This window comes from Taeniopygia guttata, chromosome 9 (assembly GCF_048771995.1).
Source record: "Taeniopygia guttata chromosome 9, bTaeGut7.mat, whole genome shotgun sequence".
Classification (NCBI taxonomy): Eukaryota; Metazoa; Chordata; class Aves; order Passeriformes; family Estrildidae; genus Taeniopygia; species Taeniopygia guttata.
In genome coordinates this window covers 3,000,906-3,013,099 of record NC_133034.1, presented here as the reverse complement: position 1 = coordinate 3,013,099, position 12,194 = coordinate 3,000,906, and the positions used below count along the sequence as shown (strand labels likewise).

Sequence of the window (12,194 nt, the reverse complement as noted above, 5' to 3'; positions counted from 1 at the left end):
AAGAGCCAGGGTTTAAGTTTTTGTCAAAACAGGGAAGTACTGCATGGCAATAGACAGGCAGTTCAGAACAAGAATAATTCCCAAAAGAGAGCCCGTTGCCATTACAGCATTCCATATGTCAGTGGTTTGGGGCATTGTCTCTGCTCCAGTTAGGGAACTTCTCCTGCATTAAAAACAAGGAAAAGACCCCAGGCTACAGCCTGAAACCCATCACCATGTGAAGGGCATAGCCTATGGACAAGCAAAATAATATAGATTCATCCACAGCTATGTTTCTCTTCTTCCCCTTGGGGTGGGCAGCATGGGGAGTGTTGTATTAAGACTTTAAGGCCCGAGATCAGAAGCTGCTCAGCTTGTTACTGGCAGCATCTCATTATAAGGGACAGCTGGGTCAAGCTTTGAGTTTGACTGGAAAATTTCACAAGCTGTACCCATTTAAGAAAGCAGAGCAGCTTACTGGACCTAAGCAAAAAAAAAAAATCTACAATATATAGAATTGTTTGGAGCTGCCATTTTAAATGGTTTTTTTGTTTGTTTATTTTTTTTGGTTTTTTGGTTTTTAGCTTGTAGGTAGTTTCTTAATTGTTTGTCCATTTTTTCCTGTCCCAATCGTCAGCCCTCAGAGTAGTCTTATATTTCCATTATGCTCCTCTCTGTACATTGATCTTAATGATAGTGGGATCAGAAATCAGCACTTGAATAAGCAAGAATTCCTCTCTGCTCTGCTCCATTAAGTTATTTCCCCAATATTGCAGCATTACATCACCTTGTGGGCTGACCTGATCTTGACTTAACACAATTTGACTTGTCACAACAAAAGCCACTCATCCCAAGGCAGCTGTGTCAGAGAACATCAGACTTGTAATTTCAGCTCTCCAAAGCCCCATACAGTCCCCTTGTTGCAGTCACAAAACCACAACAGACAATGAACATCTTACAGAGCTTCTTTTGGGATAACTTGTTCCTTCCTATCAAAAGGGATTCAGCACGCTTCTAAAACTGCCCTCAGACACTGCAGCTTGTGACAGCACTCCTAAGACACTTGGAAGTATGAATAAACCAGCACTATTACAGGACCAGAGCATTGCAAAGACAGAATAAAATAATATTAAAATGTCACTGTGTGGTTACTATTATAAATAAAAAGCACAGGCCAAGAAATTCAGTTATATGGGCATAAAAGAGAGACTTTGAATCCCCTCAGTCCTCTCATTTTGCAACCAGCATTTTGCTTTCTTGGCCTGCCTACAAAGATTAAATTGTCAATAACCTACATAACACAAATAGACAAAAGCAGTATAAACCCCAAACCTACCTACACGCTTCTACCCAGAGAGGAATGAACCAGAAAACCAACTGAGGCCCAAGAGCCCCCGGGCAGGCAATGTTCAGAGAGGCCTCGTGGGCACAGGGGCAGCTGCACATCATCATGCATCTGATTGCAATTTAGAGGTAAGTTTGCACCAGAAAATAAGGGTGGAAATGCTTAAAGGAGAAGCTGTTTTCTGGCAGCCTCCAGCAAACATGATTCAACTGTGTAATCTGATGGTTCCAGGGGACGCTACTGAGGGAACTGGTCACTCCTCTTAGCAGCCTCAATGCTCTCAGTGCTGGCCCACATGCCCTGCAGCACGGGCTAGATTTCCATCACTACCCATGCTTGTCGAGGAATTGTGAGAAATATTTTTAGTATGTTTCACTGATTTCTGTTAATCCCTGACCCTGTGTAAGCCAGGCATTCACTTTTACTAGCCCACCTCATCCCTGCACAGCACAGAGCACTCAGAACTTCAGCCAAGGTAGGGAAGTAACCCAAGTCATTTAGTTTTTAAATTTTTTTGTCCTAACACACACAAACCTCAAGAGCAATACTCATTGTCTCCATCACATATGTAGTAGGGAGCTGAGCCGGGGGAGCATCCTCATTGAACTGAGAGTGGGAAGCACAGCAGAGAATCATATCCAGCACTCGTCCACGCAGCAACTGGCAACACTTTGTGTTGAAGAGCCCAACTCATACAAAATAGCACAGATTTTTTATCTCTTTCCTTGAGAAGAAGAGAACAGGGGGCAGTTTTTCAGAAGCCCTGTTTCTGGGATTGCCCTGGCTCACTGTCCCAGGTGTCTGTCAGTTTGATGAGAGCTCTTCCAGGTGGACAGGTTTTCCCTGGGCAAACCATAGTGGGCAGGCCAATGTTTCCCCTTCACCATTCACAGAGCTATCTGTGCATATAAGCTCAAGCATATTCTGAAGTGGTGACAGGACTACTGAGGCCTCATCTCCTCTCCAAAATTGTAATAACGTTAATTTAATAACAACAAGAGACAGGCAACCAGGACAACAAAGAGAAATGGAAACAAATACAGATAACAGACCAAAACAGAAACCCCTGAGGTAAGCTTTTATTTGAGTAGCTGCTACGTGATTTCAAGCTTGATCAGAAACTTTCTCAATATTATTGTGAGAGGCTTCATAGAGCATCCCTTGATCTCATGTCTTTTTTCCCCAGAAGTATTAGGGAAGTATTCTTTTGTATGTATTAAGGCTAATTTTGGATCTTGGACAGAGATTTGTGACTCTCCCTGAAGGGAACAGACCTTAGCTCTGAATCCAAAAGTAACAGATGCCATCAGTGTGAGTCACAACAGCCAACAAAGTTTTTCACAAGCAATCATAATGCTGAACTGAAGGTCTCCCTCAGTGGAGAGGAGAATATTAATAGCTACAAATCCAATGGCAATGTTCTCTTGAGTGTTTCACAGCAGGAATTTGCTTCAGTAGGAGTTGTGGAGTTGGCCTCAGATACAAGGGAAATCTAATTTAGAAGTCTGTTATTAAAGTTATAATAGGGCAACACCACAGGGCACAGAAGGAAATTTCATCAGTTTAATTTATATTGATTTAAGGAAACTTTGATTTGCTCTTTGCCTTTCCCATCACTCAGTTCACAAAGCAACCTGATTCTCTTGCATTCTATTTCCAACATCTCACAGGGCACGAACTGTTCGATTTCAGAAGCTGAGAAACCCACCACCTTCAGAGGTTATCACTCAAGGGCCAGTTTAGTGTTTCTGCAGTCTCCACAGAGTACCAGGCCCACAGAAACACTGACAGAAGTGGTACCAGACAAAAGGTAAGGACAGGAATATGATGACAGCAGAGAGAAGCAGCTGGAGCAGAGAGGAAGACAATGCCAGGGAACAAGAAGGTCGGTGGATGGCTTCTTACTTGTGAGGGGTCCTGTGGGAGATGTTGCAATTGAACCCCTCCCTCGGGCTGTGTCTCCTTCTCTAGCTTCCTTTTTTGATTTCTCTCCATCCAAACATCATCGAAGCTGAAGCACTTATAGAGGGGTTTGGGTCTCTTCCTCCTCCTCTCTGGGATCTCCTTGGCTTTTTCATCTGGAGCAAGGAAGGAGAGCCTGCAGGCTCTGCTCTCCAGGGTGGAGACGGGGCATGGTGGGACCCAGGGGGGCCTCCTTTTGCGATGGGGAACCCATTTCTTATTTGGCCTCTTTCCAGGTGCTGTTTGACATGGCTGTTTAGACTCCTGTTTTACACACTGCAGGTGAAAACACAGGGTTTGTTGGATGGAAACTTTGTTTGCTTCAAGTGAGTTTGAACAGAAGATGGCAAAGCCCTGTTTCTTACCACAGAACTAGTCAGAAGAAAACACTTAGGAGCACTCCACCCTGAAGCAGCAGCTCTGCCATCCTTTGAGGGTGCCATAAACACTCCCTGTGCTCAGGACAGTGCCCTGTTCACTCTTGTTTTAGATGGCATATCACACTGACATTCCACCAGGATTTAGGTCATTCTGTCTGTATAATATTGTTTACAAAGACAGATGATGTCTCTGAAAATACAAAAATGATCTCTTGTCTGTTTCTGGTTTTCCAATTGTACTTCAGTTATACAATGTGAAAAGGCTTTGTAGGTCTGATATATTAAGCCCTGTGCTTCCTGATGTGCTCTTTACACTTTCCATTTTATTTGTTTGATGCTGGGCCAAGAATAAGGAATTGCACAGCTTTGTCCTTCACTCCCATTTGAGTGCTTGCACAAAATTACAGTTTTTATACTAGAACAACTTGAAATCAAGTGTCCCCTCAGGCAACCAGCTACTACTCCAGGTAGCATCAGTGTGAGACTCAATAATATTTGAGGTAGGAGATAACAACACTGGGGAATGAGTGAACTCAGGAGTCTCATGACAAAAAAAAATCCTGTGTCCTGACAATAGTATCCATCCAGATTCTCATAGATCACTTGAAGAACCCAAATAAAACAACCCTCAAACCATCGCAGGCACTTCCTATCTATTTTCAACTAACTAACAATTCCAGGTCAATTCTTCTTTGCCTCTTGTAAGACATGCCACAGTCTAGAAAGACTAGATTGTGTGGAAAAGGTGTTTTGTGCCTAACCTCACCTCACTGGACAGGAGCAAGGAGAAGAACACGTGAATTCCAAACATGGGACATTTTAGGACAGTTTGCTCTTGTCTGCTGAGTAACACAATTATGAAAGTAAAATCGTGCCATGAACAGATTAATTAAACATGTAGTGAAGGGCCTGGCAGATGGGCAAACTGGTAATGGTTCTGTTTTGCTGTTTTCAGCATAAAATCTTTGTTCTGGAGGAAACAAGGAGAATGTTAACCATTAGCAGGAAATGAGAGAGGAGCTGGTGTGTGCTCCACCAGGCTTGGATGAGTTACTTACCTGAGTGGCAGCCAGAGTGTCCAGGGTGAGATGATCCAGTGCAGTTTGGCACAGCACTAACACAGATAATTCTGACACAGCTATAAAAATACCTGGCTGGGGCTGGGGAATAAATACAAATCCCCATCCTGGAGGGCACAATGGGAAGTGAGCTCAAGAGCTTCACTATTACAGATATGTTTTGCACTAATGTCTTTACTTATGTGGAACAGAAAAAGACTTTTCTTCAAATTCACCAATAAACTGAATTTTATTATCTCTTTAGAAAGCAGCATACATAAGGAAGGCCATCCTTAGCTTATAGATTATAATTATTTTGGAAAGACTTAATACTACAAATGTACTTTGCCCAGTGTCTCTTGTATTTTCAGAGATTCCTGAAAATATAGCTTTGCTTAAAAAATCCAGGGTGCAATTCTACTACATTTCATAACATCATGAAAGGGGAAATAATTAAATCTCTATATATTTTAATATATTTGATGTTGTGTTTTGAAAGCTGAGACATTTGCATTAATTTCTGGATTCCAGCTGCATTTGTCCAAATTCAGATATCATACCCTGCAGCCTCCAGAAAAATCAGGAAAATGAAACTGGTTTTATATGTCTTAGATACCATTTAAATTTTTTATGGTTTTCTTTGAATAATTTAATCTACAATCAATTTAAGTAATTATTTATTTGCTCCTAATGCTTACATTATAGCATGTAGACTTGCCTTTTCAAGGCTTTACACATGCCTCATCTCTACATTCTTTTCTAGATGTTCTTTTGAGCTGTAATTTACAGGTCAGTGATTTTATTCATCCTCTGAGAGGCTTCATCTGTTGACAGTGTGTATAGTCCAAGTCTCTTGCTTTTTCCTAGGCTGCAGTCTCTTGTTTGGAATGCAGTGTGCAGTATTAAGTTTGTAGGTTAAGCTGATGCCCATGGAACAAAAGATTTTCAAATAAAGCTAAGCGCAGTAGGGAATAAGGCTAATTCTCTTCCCCTTTCCCCCTGGAATTCTGATACTACAGCTCTCACTTCTCATACTGCCACCCAAACACTTCTTTGGATTCCAGACAGCTTTAGAAAAAAACCCCAAGCCAATCAACCAAAACACTTTCACTTGGGAATATGAGGAGAGGTTGAAAGAGCTGGGTTTATTCAAGCTGATAAGAGGGCACTAAAGGCAGTGTAAGAGTAGTCACCAATAATTTTGTATTTGCATGGATAATGGAACCAAGCTCTTCTTAATAGTGCCAGAGAACACCACAAGAGAGTGGCCATAAACTGCAGCTTGGAAAGTTCTTATTGAGGATTAGGAAAAAAAATTTCTCAAGGACTATGTTTCCTAGAGAGGCAGTGAAACCTTCAGCAATAAAGGTTTTCAATACTTGGCTAGATAAAGCAATGGTTCTGCCTATCTTTGTTTCTATACAAAAAACCAGGAAGTTTCTGTAAAAATGTATGGAGAAAGGGCAGGATAAGACCATTTTGGAGGGTATCTTAAAGGTTTAATGGAAGCTGAAATGTGAGAGGCAAAAGACCACAGCAGCAAAAGCTGTGCAGGCTCATTTGCTCATTTGAGTTGAACACAAGCAGCTCTCAGCTGTTATGAATTGATCAAGTGGTTCCAGATTAATAAACCCTCTGAAAATTGTCTGCTTTGGGTATGCAAGAGTTCATGAACTCTCTCAAGTGCCACTTTTGACAATCTGCTAAAAAAAAAATTATTCTCACATTTCTTAATGTCAAAACTTATCAGTAATAATGCTGAAAAAGTAGCATGGTCAAGGCATGTTCTGGGGTCTCAGTTACAGCTCAGTCTCAGTCACTCTGGGGGTTGTGCTTAGCCACTGAAAGAGATTCCTAAGCTCCCAGCCACTTACAACTTGGGAAATCCTCTCTGGGATTAAAAGCCTACTGATGGAGGAAGTCTCTGCTTTTAGAGGTCTCTGCCAATCATGAAATCCCTACTGACGATCCAATCTGTTCCATGAGATTCAGCCTGTGCAAAGGATTTAATGTGTTACCTGGATTAGAACAAAATATGACATGGAAATGAGACCCTGAGCTTACAGTTTGGGGTTTTTTTCTGAAGACAAAAGCGGACTTCTAGTAGCAACCAAAAGGTACTTGTGGTGACTGCAAAAGACACATGGTACTTCAAAAGGCAGCTACTCATTGTCTAAAGAAAGTGATTTTACTTCTTAAAAAGTGACTGCTAGCCGTAGGACTTGATATCTTTGTTGCCTTTCACAATGAGAAACTTATTTACTATACACCAGTTACAAGGCTCAATTCTGCCTTAAGAGGGCTAAAACTCAGCTTAAAACTGAGATGAACACAGGGTGATGTCTGTACAATCTTTAATGGTGTTGTAATGCTCCATTCCTTCAGGTTTTTGTAGCAAATCCTCCCTTTAAGAGCTCGTCAATTCATACAGTCTTGAACAGAAACAGAAAGAACAAGTAGTGCCACCTATCTTAGACCAAGAGGAATATTTATGCACTCTAACCAACAAGCCATTGAGCCATTGAAGAGTTTCACTGGAATTCCTAAACCATAGTAAAGCAAAAGACAGCAAACCCAACCACTCCCTGATCATTCCATGACAAAACTCACCTCATCTTGGAGCATGTCACTAATGGAAGAAGCTGTGTTTAAGCTGATCTGGGATTGACTGCTTATGCCACTGTCATCCCTCTGGAAGTCATCCAAGGAGTGTAAGAGACTTCCTCTGGGTTTCAGAGCCTTCGGTCTCTCAGGAGCCTCCAGACTGCTTTCCACTGCAGAGCTGCTCCCAAGAGAGATCATGGAAGCGGCACATGCTCGCCCAGGATAACGGAAGTTCTTGTGCTGGGAAGTGGATCGTGAACTCTGAGGTTTGGGACTCATGGGCCTACAAGGCATGTCTTTACCATCAGAACTGGAGAGCTGGGGACATGATGGACTTGACTGACTAAATGCCAGCTGCAAGTCCGTGGGGCTAAATGGAGATTTCATCCAGTATTCCTCTAGAGAAGTATTTAAACTGTTGCTCAGAACCTCCTGCTGTTCATCACAGTCTGAACTCTGTGAGTATCTGATACCCAAGTCATGGGACTGTATTCGTCTTCTCCACATACGTGCCGGTAAAGAGACATCAACAGGCTCCATAGAGCTGTCAAAATAGTTGGAGTTTGTTAAGGAGCCATTATCTGTTTCTGTTTTTAAAAAAGTGGAACTATGCTGTCGCTCCTCTGGTGTTAACGCATGGCCACCAGTTGCATTAAGACTCTCCTGTGTGGAGGATAAACTTACTAAGACAGGTCGTTTTAGTCCATCTGCCTCCTTGCTTTTTAGTAAAGCTTTCCAGGTGCTATGGCGAAGTTTGGCTTTCTCCTTTTCATTTTTCACTGATGCTTTTGAGCTTTGCTCAGTGTTTTCCTTTTCTGGACATTTAGACTCAAATAAGCTTGAGAGGGATTTGTGTGCCAAGGCCAACCTTGTCCTGAATTTCTTACCCTCAGGGGTTTTGTTTCTTTTGTGTTCATTTTCAGGGAATGATTTTCTAATCCCTGAATGCTCCGCAGTTTCACTGTCATTGTTTTCAGATGAACCTGAAACTTGTCGATCTGCATCTTCCATCAGTATCCGACCAGAGCCAGAGGCCTTCCTCAGGCTTAATCTGTTGAAAAATCCTGCAGGTCTCTCATAAAATAAATCATCATCATCAGAGTACTCAGAGGTGTAGCTTTCCTTCCTGTGGAAGACTAAACCAGAAGAACAACTTCTGAAAGACAATAAACTTGCAGTGTCTTCGTCATCTTTCCCAACATCCAGGTCTTCCATCTTAGCCTTGCTCCCAAAGATACTGCTGCTTCCCTGATTTTCCCATGAGGCAGGCTTAGTTTTCTTGAAAGATGTCATTTTTGGGAATACTAAAAACCTGGAAGCTTTCCCACTATTCTCACTCTTTGTTGGCTTTTGTACAGCTTTATGAAGACTGCTGTTACTCCCCAGGATGTGGGATGAGTTCTCATCCAGTTCCTCGCTGTTAGTGCTGCAGGTACTTACACTGTCGAGGCCCAGCATGAAAGTGCTGTGAGTCTCCCTGTTCAGAGACTCGTCAAAGACATCAGACACATCCAGACTCAGTGCACTGTCTTTGCTGGGGCTAGAGGTGTGTCCTGCAGGAGAGCCCTCCTTTCCTTCCCTAGGAGAGGGTTCCTCACAAATACCTGTTTCTTCCTTTGAGCCATTGCAGATTTCCTTTCCTTGCCTGCCTACTGCTTGTCCAGAGACCATGCTGGGCCCTTGAAGGCTGACACCAGCACCATCTCCCTGCCACAAACTGCTTACACTGCTGCTCATTTGCACTGTCACTGCCCTGGTAATATTCAAACCTTCCTCTGTGCTTCGATGTGCTTTGAATTCCTCTTCCTTAGACACCTGATCATTGCTTCTTCCAGGGTTTCTAAAGCCTGACTTTCCTAAATGTTCTGTCCTGAATTCAAAACCCCTCTTTGTTCTGCTGGGCTCTTCCTCAAAGGCCATCACACCACTTCTACCCTGTGATTTTACAGTGCTGGGCCTTTCAAGGCTGACACCAGCACCATGTCCCTGGCACACACTGCTTACACTGCTGCTGCCTTCCAGTGTCACTGCACCAGTCACCAGTGCCCCTGCCCTGCAGGGCTCATCCTCAGAGAGCTTCACACCACCTCCACCGGGAGATTTTATGAGTGATTTTTCGCATGGATCTGTCTGAATTTCTGCAGTAAGTGTATCACTACCTAGTGGTACAGCAACATTCCTGAATTCCAGTTTGGTACTTGCTACTGCAGAATTACTACAGGTGAACCCTAAGGATGAAACTGATTCTGTTTTCCCTCTTTTCTCTTCTGAAATTTCTGATTTTACTTCAGCTGCATCTCTACCACAGAGTACCTCTGCACTGCCAGGAAGGGGGTGGGTGGCCAGAATTAGTTCTTCACAGTTCCAGCTTTCACTCAGAACTCTCTCTGGCTTGCCATGAGCTTTACTGACAGTATGAGGAGGAGACAGCAAATCCTTGCTCACTCCATTTCCCAATGTTTCAGCCACCACTTCAGTAGGAAGGTTGTCATTCAGTGTTTTGGACTGTAATCCTTTCTCCTCTACAGAGACTATAATTGGGGCAGGCTTTAATTCTGGAGTAGCCATTAAATCCCGTCCCTGCCTTATATAATCTGATCTGGGAGTCCTTTCAACAGCAAAGACACTCTCTTCATCCTTTCCTTTATGAATAGGATGTTCATTTGTTCCTAGCTCTGAGTGGCTCCTTAAGGCACCGGTTTTGCAACTTGCATTTTGTTGCAGTGACTCTCCGTGCTCTGCCCCTCTGTCACGGCCATCTGGTTGTGTTGCAGTTTCCAGGACTTTCCAACCAAAGCCAAGATCAGAAGAATCATCTGCCCATCTTTCTCCTGCCACAATCTCCATATCTGACAGCTCAGATTCAAGGCCATTCTCCTTCAAATGTTTGTGCTGTATTGCAGTACTGGAAACACAGTTTGCAGAACACTCACAGTCTCTGCTTTCCACACCAGCAGGAACACCTGCATGTGAAGCTGCAGGGCTCTCAGTGTCACCAGTGTCTGATTCAACATCAGTATCACACGGGAATCTGTTTGCTTCCAGATCTCTTTCAGCTTTGTGCTCATTGTTTTGTGTCAGTTCCTCAGCGCTTATGATCCCTGGACCACAATCCAGGGAAGAGGATTTCTCCTTTTGGTTTGGATTGTCCTCACAAGCATCACTCCGTGTTAAGATGTCAACACAAGTACCAGCTGGCTCTGGGCTAAGGCCACGTGTCTCTGATTTAGAGTGCAAATAATCAATGCACTGAGGAGAGGCTGCTGGTTGGGAAACCTGACACACCTTTGAGGTTGTGTCAGTATCAAGAAGAGATTTTTTTATGCCAAACTGGCCCTCTATTTCTATAGCCTTTTCAGGGCTTACAGTTACCCTTCCTAAGTTTTTCCAAGTGTATTCAAAATCCAGCTCTTGAAGATGTAATGTGGAACATGACCATCTAAATTTGTCTGTTGGGTGAATACAGCTCACCACACATTCTGTCTCCCTTTGAGCACTGATATTTTCAGGTGCACTGTGCCATGTTTTACTTTCTGTAATCTCTGACCTTGTGTATGGTAGCCGAGGTTTTGGGTTGAAGCAACTCTGGTAGAAGAGTGAATCTGATGTCAGCATGGTCTCTGTACTTCCATGTTTTATCCTTTTATCTGAAGTGTCCTCACAGTCAGCTGAATTCCTCCTGCTGCATTTTATACTGGACATAGACTCTAATTCACACTTACAGTCAGATGTCTCAGTGTCACTTTTACAGTTAGGCTCATTTGTTTCAAAATGAAGATTAGGCAAACTACAGCTTGGTGCTGCATCTGACTGGAAGGAAAACTGCTGTACCTCAGGAAAAATCAAACAACTTTCTGAGTTTGCTTTGAAACATGCAATGCTAAATACTGCAGGATGTTCCTTCAGTCTTGCAGTATCGTTTTCTGCAAGTACTGGGTTGGTATAGGACTGCACTTCCCTGTTTTCTAACTCTGCCTTACTCTGCAGTGCTGTTCCAGACTTTCTCTTTGCCTGTGATAAGATGCTCTCTTCATGGCCTTGGCTCTCTGTGATGGAAATATCACTGGATAATGTTAGCTCTTCATCACCCAATTCTTCACCCTCTAACTCTGCAAACTGGATGCAAAATTCAGTTTTACTTGGTGCTTCTTTTATTTTGGAGGACAATTCTAGCTGTATGTGCTGGGTGAACTCTGGTTGCCTGGAGCTCTTCAGTTCATGGAAGGTTTCTGCCTTTTCTTTGGGAAGATTGCAGCACAGGGTTTTTTTTTCAATAAACAGGCAGTTTGAATCTGAGCAAGCATTCCCAGTTATGTCACTGGAAAGGGATTCTGTGTCTGATGCACTCTCATAAGGCTCAGTTTTTACATCTGACAAAGATCCACTCTGATGTGACACAGTTTCAAAATAATCTTCATCTGTTTCTTGGCTGGATCCACGGACCTCCAGCTCCGTTGTGCTTGGGGTAGAAGAACTCAGATCGTCTTCAAACTCTCCTTCACTGATGCAGTTTTCAACTGGCTGCGGGGTCTGTGAATAAACAAAAAAGAATGATTTAGCAATGACATCCCACAGCAGCAGGATAACATGAACTATTATTAGAAAAAGGACTTCAAAACACAATTAATTCAATACATACTGATGTCTTTGCAAGTTATACTCAATGTCTTATTTCTTGGTGGTCCTGAGGTCTTTCTGTTTCTTGCTTCTTTTTTTTTTTTTCTTTAATGTTTCTTAATTAACCCTTTTTTCATTTTCATATGTAATTATGCAGAGGCCAAAATTTTACTTTTGGCCATATCTTTCACAGCCTATTACCAAAACACTTTTCACATTCAAATACATCAAATGGAAAGCATCCCTTGC

The 12,194-nt window shown here is 42.7% G+C and overlaps 1 protein-coding gene across 2 annotated transcripts in view; it reads right to left on the bottom strand.

Moving 5' to 3' along the window:
* Nucleotides 1–12,194, bottom strand: part of ARHGEF4 (Rho guanine nucleotide exchange factor 4) — a 222,335-nt gene that overhangs the window by 115,611 nt on the left and 94,530 nt on the right. For both annotated transcript variants that reach the window (XM_030280163.4, XM_030280164.4), the window contains 2 exons: nucleotides 7,335–11,858; nucleotides 3,230–3,562 (listed from right to left, as the gene is read on the bottom strand). In XM_030280163.4, coding sequence (XP_030136023.2) covers nucleotides 3,230–3,562; nucleotides 7,335–11,858 — 4,857 coding nt within the window. The remainder of the gene's footprint in view (nucleotides 1–3,229; nucleotides 3,563–7,334; nucleotides 11,859–12,194) is intronic.